The sequence below is a fragment of the Nerophis lumbriciformis genome, linkage group LG01 (assembly GCF_033978685.3).
Source record: "Nerophis lumbriciformis linkage group LG01, RoL_Nlum_v2.1, whole genome shotgun sequence".
Taxonomy (NCBI): Eukaryota; Metazoa; Chordata; class Actinopteri; order Syngnathiformes; family Syngnathidae; genus Nerophis; species Nerophis lumbriciformis.
The window spans coordinates 59,286,744-59,304,121 of NC_084548.2; the positions used below are offsets into that span (position 1 = coordinate 59,286,744).

The 17,378-nt window shown below is 42.7% G+C and overlaps 2 protein-coding genes across 4 annotated transcripts in view; one reads left to right on the forward strand and one right to left on the reverse strand.

The window, feature by feature from the left end:
* LOC133570338 (uncharacterized) overlaps positions 1-17,378 on the reverse strand; it is a 32,599-nt gene that overhangs the window by 13,677 nt on the left and 1,544 nt on the right. Inside the window, exon 1 of one of the 2 annotated variants that reach the window (XM_061923150.2) lies at positions 934-1,237. The exons of the other annotated variant lie outside the window; for it this stretch is intronic. The gene's annotated coding sequence lies outside the window, so the exon portion shown is untranslated. Of the gene's footprint in view, positions 1-933; positions 1,238-17,378 lie in introns of those variants that run through there. 2 annotated transcript variants of the gene reach the window in all.
* LOC133570203 (uncharacterized) lies at positions 1,166-15,765 on the forward strand. Of its 2 annotated transcripts, XM_061922973.2 has the most exons (4): positions 1,166-1,367; positions 3,205-3,325; positions 3,680-3,932; positions 14,083-15,765. In XM_061922973.2, exons 1-4 carry the CDS (start codon positions 1,255-1,257, stop codon positions 15,165-15,167), a joined length of 1,572 nt encoding a protein of 523 aa, XP_061778957.2. In that variant the 5' UTR covers positions 1,166-1,254; the 3' UTR covers positions 15,168-15,765. The 2 variants fall into 2 exon arrangements, with proteins under 2 accessions (XP_061778957.2, XP_061778960.2); XM_061922976.2 differs by lacking the exon at positions 3,205-3,325 and having other exon boundaries at positions 14,083-15,762.

Here is a 17,378-nt window from a genome sequence, read left to right on the forward strand (position 1 = left end):
TAATGTTTAAAATGACTGGTTAATAGTGCTATTATAAAGTGCAATGTCAGCACAATTTTCTTTCCTGCAATTTAAAATGCACTTGTTTTAATAAATAAATACAGCGTTTGAAAAGCATACACAATCTGTGTTAATATATTAGTCTGTGGTTAAAAGGACTTGAAAGGACTCGAAACTCAAAATGCAGGACTTAGGACTTGACTTGAGACTTTCCAGTCTTGACTTTGGACTTGACTCGGGGCTTGCCTGTCTTGACTCGGGACTTGACTCGGACTTGAGGGCAAAGACTTGAGACTTACTTGTGACTTGCAAAACAATGACTTGGTCCCACCTCTGGTATCATGTATCAATTTAAGTGGACCACGACTTAAACAAGTTGAAAAATGTATTCGGGTGTTACCATTTAGTGGTCAATTGTACGGAATATGTACTTCACTGTGCAATCTACTAATACAATTTTTAATCAATCAATCAATGACTGAAGTGCTGTTATCAACCAAACCCTCCTCATCCCACCCCCTGGATTGTAAATAATGTAAATAATTCAATGTATATATTCTGATGATTAACTTGTGTGATGACTGTATTATGATGATAGTATATATTTGTACCATGAATTAATTTAAGTGGACCCCGACTTAAACAAGTTGAAAAACTTATTCGGGTGTTACCATTTAGTGGTCAATTGTACGGAATATGTACTTCACTGTGCAATCTACTAATAAAAGTATTAATCAATCAATCAATCAAAAATCAATGTTGTCTCTCCTTCCCCTCTTTTGTTGGACAAAGTTCCTCCTCGTAATCTGCTATCGGTTTTATTTCTAACATCACAAATATTAATTCAACGGCAGCAGTTAGTTGCCAATTCACCAACACTCACAGCATTTGTAATTTAGACATTTTCACTCAATAATAACACTTTACACTTACATTGGATCTCTGCTTTGCTGTGTCGATAACTTCCGCGTCTCTTTGTTAGCAGCTAACAAGCTAAGCTAACCAGCAGGCTAGGCTAGCACGTCAAAGTGCACTCAGACTAATGTATCCGGACACAAACAATTATTAACGATGTTTACTCTATTAAACGACCTACATGTGTACATGTACGTTGTAATTAAGCTCAATAAACTATAAAAACGTCTTCTCCGTCAAACGCCATCTTGTTTTTTCTTCCTCCTGTGGCGTCTTGGAGGTGTTCTCAACCTTGGAACAAATGTTGGCCAAACACGTGTTTCACTGGGACAATAGTGAATGGTGCACACTTGCTTCTCCAAGCTACAGAACAAAAAGTCACATTTAAGAGTTGCTGGTGTAACAATTGAAAGAACATATTTGACTCCTCTCTTGTACGTGCGGCTAATGAGGTAATATAAATTATATATATTATTATATTATTTATATTATTTACCTGATATGTTGTTCAAAGCTAACGTCCTAGCATTAGCCCGCTAACAGGCCTATATAGCAAATGCAAGCGTTTTTTGAGGAGTGTATTTGATATGTTCTCTATGAGAATTATATTGACTTACTTAATACTTCAACTGTTTTGTTTGCTGTATAGTACAGTCACGCTTAACATCATTAAATATGTGTTACTGGAAAGGAACGAACGTCTCGTAATTTAAATCTGGAATAAGTCACACTGTTTTACACTTACATTAAAAAAGGACACGCGGTAGAAAATGGATGGATGGATGGATGCAGTAATCTACTTCGTGTTGGTGCTAACTTTATTAGCATTGAATACAAATGATATGTTGTTTGCCTTGATAACATACCATGGAAATTGAAGGCCTACTGAAACCCACTACTACCGACCACGCAGTCTGATAGTTTATACATCAATGATGAAATCTTAACATTGCAACACATGCCAATACAGCCGGGGTAGCTTACTAAAGTGCAATTTTAAATTTTGCGCGAAATATCCTGCTGAAAACGTCTCGGTATGATGACGCCTGCGCGTGACGTCACGGATTGTAGAGGACATTTTGGGACAGCATGGTGGCCAGCTATTAAGTCGTCTGTTTTCATCGCAAAATTCCACAGTATTCTGGACATCTGTGTTGGTGAATCTTTTGCAATTTGTTCAATGAACAATGGAGACAGCAAAGAAGAAAGCTGTAGGTGGGAAGCGGTGTATTGCGGCAGGTGTTGTGCCGGATAACGCACCCCCGCCGTAGAATGCACCCCCTGACTGTTGTGCTGGATAACACAGCCGGTGTTTCATTGTTCACATTCCCAAAAGATGACAGTCAAGATTTACCATTGGCCTGTGGAGATCTGGGACAACAGAGACTCTTATCAGGAGGACTTTGAGTTGGATGCGCAGACGCGGTACCGTGAATACGCATGCAGCTGCGGCTTCCAAACATTTGATCGCTTGCCCGTACGTGCATGCCGCTATGTGCATGTCACGTACGTAACTTTGGGGAAATATATGTGCTGTTTGAACTTTGGGGAGGTGAACGGTACTTTGGGCTGTGGGATTGAGTGTGTTGTGCAGGTGTTTGAGTTGTATTGGCGGGTTGTATGAACGGGATGGGGAGGTGTTTGTTATGCGGGATTAATTTGTGGCATATTAAATATAAGCCTGGTTGTGTTGTGGCTAATAGAGTATATATATGTCTTGTGTTTATTTACTGTTCTAGTCATTCCCAGCTGAATATCAGGTCCCACCCGCCTCTCACAACATCTTCCCTATCTGAATCGCTCCCACTGCCCTCTAGTTCTTTACTCTCACTTTCCTCATCCACAAATCTTTCATCCTCTCTCAAATGAATGGGGAAATCGTCGCTTTCTCGGTCCGAATCGCTCTCGCTGCTGGTGACCATGATTGTAAACAATGTGCAGATGTGAGGAGCTCCACAACCTGTGACGTCACGCGCATATCGTCTGCTACTTCCGGTACAGGCAAGGCTTTTTTTATCAGCGACCAAAAGTTTCGAACTTTATCGTCGATGTTCTCTACTAAATCCTTTCAGCAAAAATATGGCAATATCGCGAAATGATCAAGTATGACACATAGAATGGACCTGCTATCCCCGTTTAAATAAGAAAATCGCATTTCAGTAGGCCTTTAAGGTTTGAGTGAGGTTTAACCAACATACTATCGCATGGCCACAAAAGCTGGCACTTGTTAAACATGCACACTGCACTTCTCTTTGTTTTCTGTCAAGTTTAAAAATGTTGCTTTCGCAGAAGGAAGAAAGAGGAAAGGATATTGCGTGTAAAAGTAAAGCCAACCAATCACAGCTCTGCAGTCCTTGTGACCATTGACGTGAGGTCAGACTATTTTGGAGGTGCACATCAAGCTTCGCTGGTAGGTTGGTAGTGGGAGGAGCGAGTTGGCGTCACTTGATGCTGCAGCACAATGAAACTGTTGACTGACTTAATGCAGACATGAAGCTGCTAAACTTGTATCAATAATTACTGTAAATATAGAAAACCAGATCAATTACACAATTTATAATAATCAATATATTATGATTATTCCATGTGTAGAAGAACATCACGGCAACTTCTGTCATAATAATCAATATATTATGATTATTCCATGTGTAGAAGAACATCACGGCAACTTCTGTCAGTCCACTTGGAAAATATTATATTTGATAGACTAAAAAATATTTGACACATCTGAGCTGAAGTTTGTTTGTGTTGTCTTGTCCAACAGATGAACGGTCGTCAAGAAGAACGTCCCCTTCAGCAGCACGGGGGCGGGGAGGGCTCCTCTTTGAGGCAGGAGGATCCACAGCCCCCCCACATTAAAGAGGAAGAAGAGTATCTCTGGGTTACTCATGAGGGAGAGTGTCTTCCAGGGCAGGATGAGGCTGATCTCACCAAGTTTCCACAGACTGTTGTCTCTGTGGAGACTGCAGACCATGAAGACAAACCACCTGAGGCCTCACACCTTCATCACAGTCCAAGTAAGCACAACATCCAGATGTCATCCAATACAATGTTCGTAAAATCAGATTTTCATCCAGGGTCCTACATTCTCTCTCAGGATGGAGATATACTTGCTTTTTAACACGATCATTCTCTTTTCTGTGCATGCTAAATAGTAAAAACTGCTAGTACAAGGCGGCTAACATTACAGGTAATGGGAGTCCTCTATTGTGCCCATAACGCAACAAAACATCCGAAAATCACCAACAATACTCCATTTACTTGTGTATTAACCAAGTAATAGATTGTGATTGTACGAGCTAACATCGAGGAACTACTTTTAGTCAAACGGCTCCTTGCTTGCAGAGAGGTAAACTAGCTACTGAGCTGATGCTGCATCCCCTCTGAGTTGGTAAAAGTTTGTGATAGGTTATACACTGAGTTTCCTATACTGCTGTTATTTTTTGTAAGGGAATGATTAATGATTACATTAATGATGAATGCAAACAAGCAAGTAAAGAACAATTAATGGCCAATGCAGTCACATCTTACAAACCCCGTTTCCATATGAGTTGGGAAATTGTGTTAGATGTAAATATAAACGAAATACAATGATTTGCAAATTATTTTCAACCCATATTCAGTTGAATATGCTACAAAGACAACCAATTTGATGTTCAAACTGATAAACATATAATTTTTTTTTTACAAATAATCATCAACTTTAGAATTTGATGCTAACAACACGTGACAAAAAAGTTGGGAAAGGTAGCAATAAATACTGATAAAGTTGAGGAATGCTCATCAAACACTTACTTGGAACATCCCACAGGTAAACAGGCAAATTAGGAACAGGTGGGTGCCATGATTGGGTATAAAAGTAGATTCCATGAAATGCTCAGTCATTCACAAACAAGTATGGAGCGAGGGTCACCACTTTGTCAACAAATGAGTGAGCAAATTGTTGAACAGTTTAAGAAAAACCTTTCTCAACCAGCTATTGCAAGGAATTTAGGGATTTCACCATCTACGGTCCGTAATATCATCAAAGCGTACAGAGACTCTGGAGAAACCACTGCACGTAAGCAGCTAAGCCCGTGACCTTCGATCCCTCAGGCTGCACTGCATCAACAAGCGATATCAGTGTGTAAAGGATATCGCCACATGGGCTCAGGAACAGTTCAGAAACCCACTGTCAGTAACTACAGTTGGTCGCTACATCTGTAAGTGCAAGTTAAAACTCTCCTATGCAAGGCAAAAACCGTTTATCAACAACACCCAGAAACGCCTTCGGCTTCGCTGGGCCTGAGCTCATCTAAGATGGACTGATACAAAGTGGAAAAGTGTTCTGTGGTCTGACGAGTCCACATTTCAAATTGTTTTTGGAAACTGTAGACGTCGTGTCCTCCGGACCAAAGAGGAAAAGAACCATCTGGATTGTTATAGGCGCAAAGTTGAAAAGCCAGCATCTGTGATGGTATGGGGGTGTATTAGTGCCCAAGGCATGGGTAACTTACACATCTGTGAAGGCGCCATTAATGCTGAAAGGTACATAAAGGTTTTAGAGCAACATATGTTGCCATCCAAGCAACGTTACCATGGACACCCCTGCTTATTTCAGCAAGACAATGCCAAGCCACGTGTTACATCAACGTGGCTTCATAGTAAAAGAGTGCGGGTACTAGACTGGCCTGCCTGTAGTTCAGACCTGTCTCCCATTGAAAATGTGTGGCGCATTATGAAGCCTAAAATATCACAACGGAGACCCCCGGAGTGTTGAACAACTTAAGCTGTACATCAAGCAAGAATGGGAAATAATTCCACCTGAGAAGCTTAAAAAATGTGTCTCCTCAGTTCCCAAACGTTTAGTGAGTGTTGTGAAAAGGAAAGGCCATGTAACACAGTGGTGAACATGTATTTACATCTAACACAATTTCCCAACTCATATGGAAACGGGGTTTGTGTTTGAATAAAGTACAACCAGCATGTGAGCTTGAATTAACGAGAGGAAACCTTTTCTCACATTTTCAACATTCAAGAAACTTTCAAAAAAAGTAAAGTCACCAATATTTTAACAGTAGATTGTTTGCTAGTTTTGCTGTTGTTTTTAGAATTAGTATTCATGCCAACACAAGTTGATATCCAAATCTCTTTAGGTTAAATGAGCAGTGGTTTGACCTGCTACTGTTCTCGTTTTAACAAACAAACACAGTAGCAGAGATAAGTAGCAACAAGTGCAAACACCACAACACAATAACATAAAGCCATAACACAACAACTAAAAGCCAGAAGACGACAATAAAAGACAGAACGGAAGTGACAGCAGGCAAGTTTCTGCGACTCGCCGACTTCCTGAGACAGAAAGTTGAAAAAGGTAAAGAACAAAGTTGGAAAAGTAAGTGAAGTGTGACCACTTTTTCAGTCATAATTAACTTCTTTTACTTTTTCAATGATACTAATATACTATCGTCAGGAATCTGGTCCGTCGCCATAACTTGCTCCGCTGTTAGTTCTGTATTGTCCGTCGCGTCTTTTGTGGCTTAAAGTTGTGTTGTGGCTTTATATTATTGTATTGTGGCGTTTGTATGTGTTGTGGCTTTTGCGATTGTGCTGTAGCACAAAAGTTGTGTTGTAATTTATGATATTGTCGTGCCGTGTCTGCATTTGTTGTAACCTTTTTCGACCACCGTAGGTATCCGCCATTTTTTGTTTTGCTGACTGATGGCGATGACGTCACAGACGGGGGATGACGTCACAGACGGGCAGACAAACTTGAATAATGTTTAACGTCTTTGTCATTAAGTGCTAAACTTCACATGAAGTCTGCTGTTCATAAATCCAATATTTTCCTTTTTCTATTGTCGATAAAATATATCTCAGACACGCGAGACGTTATTTTGCGGCCCGCACCTTAATATGAAAATTTAATGTTAGTGCGGCCCGCAAGTTTTATATGAATGGCGCTTGACATCGTCATACTTGCCAACCCTCCCGATTTGTCCGACAGCGTCATACTTGCCAACCTTCCGGATTTTTCCGGGAGACTCCCGAATTTCAGGGCAACAATTATCTCGAATGTCTGCCGATTTTCACCCAAACAACAATATTAAGGGCTTGCCGTGAATGGCACCGCCTTTAGCGCCCTCTACAACCTGTACGAACAGCGTGCCAGCCCAGTCACATGTTGTATTTGGCTTCTGTACACACATAAGTGACTGCAGGACATACTTGATCAACAGCCACACAGGTCACCCTGAGGGTGGCCGTATAAACAAGTTTAACACTGTTACAAATATGCGCCACACTATGAAACCACACCAAACAAGAATGACAAACACATTTCGGGAGAACATCCGCACCGTAACATAACATAAACGCAACAGAACAAATACCCAGAATCTCATGCAGCCCTAACTCTTCCGGGCTACAATAAACACCCCAGCTACCATCAAACCCCGCCACCCCAACCCTTCCCCCCACACATCAACCCCCCCCCCCCTCCCCTCCGTGCGTCGGTTGAGGTGGGCGGGGTTGGAGGGGCGGGGTTTGGTGGTAGCGGGGGTGTATATTGAAGCCCGGAAGAGTTAGGGCTGCAAGGTGTTCTGGGTATTTGTTCTGTTGTGTTTATGTTGTCTTACGGTGCGGATGTTCTCCCGAAATGTGTTTGTCATTCTTGTTTGGTGTGGGTTCATAGTGTGGCGCATATTTGTAACAGTGATAAAGTTGTTTATACGGCCACCCTCAGTGGGACCTGTATGGCTGTTGATCAAGTATGTCTTGCAGTCACTTACGTGTGTCTGCAGAAACCTCATACAACATGTGTATGGGCTGGCACGCTGTTTGTATGGTGAAAAAGCGGACGCGACGACAGGTTGTAGAGGACATTAAAGGCCGTGCTATCACGGCACGCCCTTAATATTGTTGTCCGGATGAAAATCGGGACAAATTCGGGAGAATGGTTGCCCCGGGAGATTGTTGGGAAGGGCACTAAAATTCGGGAGTCTCCCGGAAAAATCGGGAGGGTAGGCAAGTATGTTCCTAGGGCGGGATAGCCATTCAAAGAAGGTGAATTCATTAAAAAGTGCATGTTAGATGTTTTAAAGAAATCTTTTCTTGCCCAGCCTCACCCAGTTTCTGCATCCAGTGGTCCCCAGGTAAATTGAGTTTGAGACCCCTGTGCACGGACGCAGTGGCTTACGGCTCTCCATTTCAGTGCTCTTTCCTCCTTCTTTTCTTCTTGTTTTTTTTCCTTTTGTGCACCACCTGTACTGCAAACACCCGGTACACCCGGTACACCCGCCAGTCACTCTTGGATATCGGGAAATCGCACCAGACATCTGTTTCGAGCGACTTTCACCACAAGCACAACATCCCAGACGACATAGCGAGAGCACCGGGCTCTCCGTGGTTTGTTGTCGGGTCTGGGAGACGGCGCAGACGGAGGAGGGGGAGGAAGCAGAAGCGTGGCCGCAGGTCCGGCGTCTTGCTCAGGGTTAGGAAACAACCCCACAAGCCACCTCTACCGAGCCTGTTCCTCTCCAATGCCAGATCCCTCGTACAGAAGATGGACGACCTGGAGTTACAACTCGCTGGAAACTGCTATGTTCGGGACTGTTGTGCTATGATTATCACGGAAACCTGGCTTCACCCGGAAATACCCGATGCTAGCATGCAGCTAGTCGGCCGCACTCTGCTCCGCCGGGACAGAACTAAGGACTCCGGTAAGAGCAGAGGAGGGGCAGCTCTGTATTTACGTGCATGAGAACTGGTGCAACAACGGGACAATCACTGAACAGCACTGTTGCCCGGACGTGGAGTACATGTCTGTTAGATGTCGGCCTTTTTTTTCTCCTGAGAGAGCTGTCTGTTGTTATCATCACGGCTGTGTATATTCCACCGGACGCCAAAGTAAACACAGCACTCTCTCTTCTGCTGAACACCGTCAACGAACAGCAGCGGGCCCACCCCGACGGTGTTCATATCATAGCAGGGGATTTTAATAAGGCCAATCTGAAGACTGTACTCCCTAAGTTCTACCAGCACGTGAAGTGTTCTACAAGGGGCAAGAACACCCTGGACCACCTGTATACCAACATGAAGCACGCGTACAGAGCTACACCCCTCCCCCAGCTTGGACAGTCAGACCATCTTTCCCTCCTGCTCTCTCCTACCTACACCCCCATCAGACGCCAGGCCAGGCCCATCACAAAGACTGTTATGACCTGGCCTGACGATGCACTCCCCAAATTTCAGGACTGCTTCCAACACACAGACTGGGACCTCTTCCATCAACAGGAGCTGGAGACAGCCACAGGAACGGTGCTGGACTACATACAGTTCTGCATCGGGAATGTGACTGTGGAAAAAACCATCCGGGTTTACCCCAACAAGAAACCCTGGATGACCAGCCAGGTCCACACACTCCTCAGGGCCCGCGACGCAGCCTTCAGGTCAGGGGACAGGGCACTGTGCAGTGCTGCTAGAGCCAACCTGAAGAGAGGGATTAAAAAAGCAAAGGCGGACCACAGGAGGTGCATAGAGTCCCATCTGTCCAGCAATAACTAACGGGAGGTGTGGCGGGCCATTCATGACATCACGAACTTCAGAGGCTGCGATGTGACAACTGCGGATCAGAGTGCGACACTGGCAGAGGAGCTTAACTGTTTCTTTGCCCGTTTCGAAACCCCCCAGCGACACTCATCTGCTCCAGCCCTGCCCCGCCGCCACCGGGCACCACTCCACTCACTGTACAGGAGCACAGTGTCAGACGAGTGCTCCTGGCTGTGAACCCCAGGAAGGCTGCCGGACCAGACGGAGTACCTGGAAAGGTGCTCAGGGCGTGCGCCCACCAGCTCGCTCTGCCCCTCACCAGGATCTTCAACCTCTCCCTGGCTCAGGCAGTCATCCCATCCTGCCTGAAGTCATCTACAATAATCCCGGTGCCGAAGAAGTCTCCCATCACCAGCCTGAATGATTACCGACCAGTGGCCCTCACTCCGGTAATCATGAAGTGCTTCGAGAGACTGGTTCTCCAGCACATCAAGGACCATATCCCTCCAGACTTCGACCCCCACCAGTTCGCATACCGGGCGAACAGATCCACAGAGGACGCCGTCGCTGTTGCTCTCCACTCTGCTCTGAACCACCTGGAGCAGCAGCAGAGCTACGTCTGGATGCTCTTTGTAGATTATAGCTCTGCCTTCAATACAATAATCCCGGACAGACTGCAATAAAACTGGACACTCTTGGCCTCCCCCCTCTCACAAACGCCTGGATAAGGGACTTCCTAACGGACCGACCCCAGAATGTGAGACTTGGCCCCCACCTCTCATCCTCCCGCACGCTGAGCATCGGCTCCCCACAGGGCTGTGTGCTGATCCCCCTCCTCTACTGCCTTTACACCCATGACTGCAGTCCAGCCCACAGTGACAACCTTACCGTCAAGTTCGCTGACGATACCACAGTGGTCGGGCTCATCTCCAGGGGTGACGAGGCTGCCTACAGGGAGGAGGTCCTGAAGCTGACGGCCTGGTCTTCGGAGAACAACCTCGCTCTCAACACCAGCAAGACCAGAGAGATCATCGTCGACTTCAGGAGGAGCAGCACCGACCCTGCCCCCCTCTACATCAACGGCGAGCGTGTGGAGAGGGTCCACACTTTTAGGTACCTTGGAGTCCACATCTCTAACGACTTTTCCTGGACAGTCAACACCACATCAATCATCAAGAAGGCTCAGCAGCGGCTACACTTCCTGAGAGTCCTCGGGAAGTACACCCTGAAGCCTGACCTGCTGCTGACCTTCTACCGCTCGTCCATCGAGAGCCTGCTGACCTACTGTATTACAGTATGATATGGCAGCTGCACTGCAGCAGACAGAGAGGCTGCAAAGAGTGGTCAAGACGGCTCAGAAGATCATCGGCCGCCCTCTCCCCTCTCTGATGGACATCGACACCTACCGCTGCCTCAACAGAGCCAGTGCCATCATCAAGGACAGCACCCACCCTGGCTCTGACCTGTTCCACCTGCTGCCCTTTGGGAAACGCTACAGGTGCATTAAAACCAAGACAAACAGGCTAAAGAACAGCTTCTTCCCCAGGGCCATAACCACCCTGGACGGTCTGCCCCATTGTCCCTCATAACTGCCTTCTCTTCGGTGCAATAACCCATTCCACCAACCACCCTGTTTTTTCATGTCGATATTCATGTATAGATTCATTTCACCCACTGTATAGAGTGTACATTTGTACAGAGTGTATAGGGTCACATTTGTGCAGAGTGTATAGGGTGTACATTTGTACAGAGTGTATAGGGTGTACATTTTGCACAGAGTGTACATTGTACAGAGAGTATAGAGTGTACACTGTTCTCTTCCACACCTTTCTTTGCACTTCTATATTTTTTATATTTTTATATATTTACACATTTTCACACGTTTTCTTGCATGCACACATCGCACTGTATGGAATGGCCTCAATCTTGTTACTCTGCGTAATGACAATACAGCTGATTCTGATTCTGATTCTGATTCTGACTTAGACTGTTACTCTGTTGCTCTCTTGGCTGTTTCAAAATAATAAATATGTTAAATTGTTGTCCAATTAATAGCAAGGACAGGAAAAGGGCTGATAAAAACTAATAATGTTTTTTTTTGAGGTAAACAAAAGACAGTCAAAAAACCATCAACAACAAAATAAGACCAAAGCTTGTTAACTTTGAACTTCCTATATATATATATATATATATATATATATATATATATATATATATACAAACTCAGTTTCCATATGAGTTGGGAAATTATGGTAGATGTAAATATAAACGGAATACAATGATTTGCAAATAATTTTCAACCCATATTCAGTTGAATATGCTACAAAGACAACATATTTGATGTTCAAACTGATAAACATTTTTTTTATTTGCAAATAATCATTAACTTTAGAATTTGATGCCAGCAACACGTGACAAAGAAGTTGGGAAAGGTGGCAATTAATACTGATAAAGTTGAGGAATGCTCATCAAACACTTATTTGGAACATCCCACAGGTGTGCAGGCAAATTGGGAACAGGTGGGTGCCATGATTGGGTATAAAAGTAGATTCCATGAAATGCTCAGTCATTCACAAACAAGGATGGGGCGAGGGTCACCACTTTGTCAACAAATGCGTGAGCAAATTGTTGAACAGTTTAAGAAAAACCTTTCTCAACCAGCTATTATAAGGAATTTAAGGATGTCACCATCTACGGTGCGTAATATCATCAAAGGGTTCAGAGAATCCGGAGAAATAACTGCACGTAAGCAGCTAAGCCCGTGACCTTCAATCCCTCAGGCTGTACTGCATCAACAAGCGACATCAGCGTGTAAAGGATATTACCACATGGGCTCAGGAACACTTCAGAAACCCACTGTCAGTAACTACAGTTGGTCGCTACATCTGTAAGTGCAAGTTAAAACTCTCCTATGCAAGGCGAAAACCGTTTATCAATAACACCCAGAAACGCCTTCGGCTTCGCTGGGCCTGAGCTCATCTAAGATGGACTGATACAAAGTGGAAAGTGTTCTGTGGTCTGACGAGTCCACATTTCAAATTGTTTTTGGAAACTGTGGACGTCGTGTCCTCCGGACCAAAGAGGAAAAGAACCATCCGGATTGTTATAGGCGCAAAGTTGAAAAGCCAGCATCTGTGATGGTATGGGGGTGTATTAGTGCCCAAGACATGGGTAACTTACACATCTGTGAAGGTGCCATTAATGCTGAATGGTACATACAGGTTTTGGAGCAACATATGTTGCCATCCAAGCAACGTTACCATGGGCGCCCCTGCTTATTTCAGCAAGACAATGCCAAGCCACGTGTTACATCAACGTGGCTTCATAATAAAAGAGTGCGGGTACTAGACTGGCCTGCCTGTAGTCCAGACCTGTCTCCCATTGAAAATGTGTGGCGCATTATGAAGCCTAAAATACCACAACGGAGACCCCCGGACTGTTGAACAACTTAAACTGTACATCAAACAAGAATGGGAAAGAATTCCACCTGAGAAGCTTAAAAAATGTGTCTCCTCAGTTCCCAAACGTTTACTGAGTGTTGTTAAAAGGAAAGGCCATGTAACACAGTGGTGAACATGCCCTTTCCCAACTACTTTGGCACGTGTTGCAGCCATGAAATTTTCTAAGTTACTTATTATTTGCAAAAAAAAGGTAAAGTTTATGAGTTTGAACATCAAATATCTTGTCTTTGTAGTGCATTCAATTGAATATGGGTTGAAAAGATTTGCAAAACATTGTATTCCGTTTATATTTACAGCTAACACAATTTCCCAACTCATATGGAAACGGGGTTTGTATATATATATATATATATATATATATATATATATATATACATATACATATACATATACATATGTCATGTTCGTCCATCGTTTTCAAAGATGACCAGGTGACTTCACGTTGATTTGTGTGTGCGAAGATTGCTGATGAGGCCAATCCTTGCGTGGAATGACCGGCTGCAGTGAGGGCAGGTTATGGCTGGGGGGTGGCTGGCTGAGAGGGAGGAACTGTCTCTGGTCTTGCGGAGCTATATTTTTATTTTTATATACTATACATATATATATATATATATATATATTAGAGATGTTTATATAAAGATGAAATATCAGTACCAGCATTAATATGAGTGATACTGCCCCTGTAACTACATTTTTAGTATCACCCAAAACTAATGCAAAGTATCAAACAAAAGAATATGTGTTTTGTACATTTTAACGGAAGTGTAGATAGAACCATAAAGTAGCAAGTAGATTAATAATAGTTTTGAGGAAATCATTCTGGAAATTATGAAATATTTTACTGCATATTTCAGCACCTAAATTAGGAGGCTTTGTAGCTCCTTTTCAAATGGTTTTATTAGTAATTCTATATTAAATAATTTCGCAAAATACATTTTAGGCCATGTGGCCCATCCTTAGTAAAAAGTTCCCCCTCCGTAGCTTGTTTTTATTTTCCTGTGAATAATGTTGTAAAAAGCAGCGTGTTTGTCCGCCACAGAGATTTTAAGGCAGTTCATTCAAGGCAGTTCATTCAATAACCTGGTTTGCTTAAGTACATGTAAACATTCTGAATGCATTCTGTGACTGAGCAGAGCTGGATGTTTCTAAAACATGTTTGTCTTCTCGTGTCCTGCAGACAACTGTGAAGAACATCTTCTCCCTGAGCAACAGGAGTGGAGCTTTAAGATGGGGAAGGAGGAGCCACAGCCCTACCACATTAAAGAAGAAGAGGAGGAACACAGCATCAGTCAAGAGGGAGAGCGTCTTGATTGGTTGGAGGAGTTCCCAGTGATTAGTGTGATTGTGAAGAGTGAAGATGATGAGGTCAACAGTGAAAGTGAGGAGAAGAGAGAGGCGGAGCCTCCAAGCAGCAGCTCAACTCAACACATGACAACAGAAGCTGATGGAGACCACTGTGGAGGATCACAAGCAGACAAGCTCATAGCTCCACTATCAGATAGTGACGACACAACGTCTCACTCTCCTGACACTGATGATGAAGACTCTAAAGATGATAAGACATCTCACGGTGACAACACACACTTGACATGTTCTCACTGTGACAAAACTTTTAAATACCATTGTCGTCTGAAAGTACACATGGAAACACACACTGGAGAAAAACCTTTTTCCTGCTCAGAATGTGGTAAAGATTTTGCGGTAAGACGATATTTGAAAGTACACATGAAAACACACACCGGAGAAAAACCTTGTATCTGTTCAATCTGTGGCAAAGGATTTGTACAAAGTACCAATTTGAAACTACACATGAGAACACACACTGGTGAAAAACCTTTTATCTGTTCAATCTGTGGCAAAGGATTTGTAAAAAATCAGCGTTTAAAAGTACACATGAGAAGACACACTGGAGAAAAACCTTTTTCTTGTTCAATCTGTTGTAAAGATTTTGTACGAAGTCAATGTTTGAAAGTACACATGAGAACACACACCGGAGAAAAACCTTATACCTGTTCAATCTGTGGCAAAGGATTTGTACAAAATACCAATTTGAAAGTACACATGAGAACACACACTGGTGAAAAACCATATTATTGTTCAAGCTGCAACAAAAGCTTTTGTGGACGATCCAACTTTGTCAGACACATGAGAGAACACACAGGTGAGAAAGTGTTGAGTTGCAGTGTGTGTGGTGAACGTTTCTCTTATAAGTACCAGTGTCAGAAACACAAGTGTGCTGGTGAGAACAGCAGCAGCAAATGAAGCTGTAGGATTTGAAATTTGAAATAAACATCAGCACATATAACAAGTGTAACATCATTGTTGTGTAACATAATCTTGTTATGATTGATTTATAGATTAGACATTTTAGATGAGTGCTTTCATTTCAGTCAGTACATGCATTATTATACAAGATTGTGTACTTCTTTTTAATAATGAAGAGAACAATTTGACTGAAAAGGTGAGAATAAACAGTACAAAACATGTTGCACACAATAAACATTTAATGTGTATAAATATGTTCTTAATTCACTTTTGTACTTATTCATAATAGTGTTTTATATTCTTCATTTTTAATTATAAATGATTCCATAGATTTAAATTTGTTCATACTGTTGCTTTTGAGTACACATAAATCCCTCTTAGTTCATATTTACTGGTTCACATCTGAAACATCTTCTGGATCACTTCTGGAAGCATATTATTATTTACTTTATACATCATTTGAGCAGTTGTGTTTTATACAAGATCATTGACTTTTAAAATGTGTGACTTAATGAATAATTTGTTGGGTCTTGATAAACCATTCTATTAATTAATTACTTTATTACTATGAATATTGTTTTGTGATTGTTTTATATGTATGTCCTCAGACCTTTATGCAATAAACAATGTAGGTTGGGTGCAGTAAATGTAGTGAATATTTGTGAGTATGTATTTTTTCTATTTTATTATTGCAGTCGTTTTTAATATTTGTTCATTATAGGATTTTTTTTAAATTCCAGTTTGGATTATTATTTATAATGACTCCTAGATAGATAGATAGATTTATGAATCTTTACTGTCTGTTCCAAAACAGAAATGATTTTCGACAGGCTCCATCTAAGACAAACTTGCAGGACAAAACAAGAGATGAGAAATAAAAACATAGACAACATGTAAGATTTTAAAAATTATGCAACAGTGTTCAGTCTATTTTTGTTTAAAGTAATGGCTACCGTGGTAATGACGTTTTTTTTATATGTTTTTCCAGGAACTCTAAATGGGTGAATTTTGGCGAATTAAACGCCTTTCTATTATTCGCTCTCGGAGCGATGACGTCACAAAGTGACGTCACATCGGAAAGCAATCTGCCATTTTCTCAAACACATTACAAACACCGAGTCAAATCAGCTCTGTTATTTTCCGTTTTTTCGACTGTTTTCCGTACCTTGGAGACATCATGCCTCGTCGCTGTGTTGTCGGAGGGTGTAACAACACGAACAGGGACGGATTCAAGTTGCACCAGTGGCCCAAAGATGCGAAAGTGGCAAGAAATTGGACGTTTGTTCCGCACACTTTACCGAGAAAAGCTATGCTACGACAGAGATGGCAAGAATGTGTGGATATCAAAGCAGATGCATTTCCAACGATAAAGTCAAAGAAATCTGCCGCCAGACCCCCATTGAATCTGCCCGAGTGTGAGCAATTCAGGGACAAAGGACCTCGGTAGCACGGCAAGCAATGGTGGCAGTTTGTTCCCGCAGACGAGCAAGCTAAACCCCCTGGATGTCTTGGCTCACACCGCTTCTACCGTCCCTTATGCCACCGAAGATGATCAAGAGAAAAATATCGACCCTAGCTTCCCTGGCCTGCTGACATCAACTCCAAAACTGGACAGATCAGCTTTCAGGAATAGAGAGTGGATGAGGGTATGTCTACGGAATATATTAATTGATGAAAATTGGGCTGTCTGCACTCTCAAAGTGCATGTTGTTGCCAAATGTATTTCATATGCTGTAAACCTAGTTCATAGTTGTTAGTTTCCTTTAATGCCAAACAAACACATACCAATCGTTGGTTAAGAGGCGATCGCCGAATTCGTCCTCGCTTTCTCCCGTGTCGCTGGCTGTCGTGTCGTTTCCGTCGGTTTCGCTTGCATACGGTTCAAACCGATATGGCAAAATAGCTTCAGTTTCTTCTTCAATTTCGTTTTCGCTACCTGCCTCCACACTACAACCATCCGTTTCAATACATGCGTAATCTGTTGAATCGCTTAAGCCGCTGAAATTCGAGTGAATCCGAGCTAATGTCGCTATAGCTTGCTGTTCTATCCGCCATGTTTGTTTGTATTGGCATCACTATGTGACGTCACAGGAAAATGGACGGGTGTATATAACGATGGTTAAAATCAGGCACTTTGAAGCTTTTTTTAGGGATATTGCGTGATGGGTAAAATTTTGAAAAAAACTTCGAAAAATAAAATAAGCCACT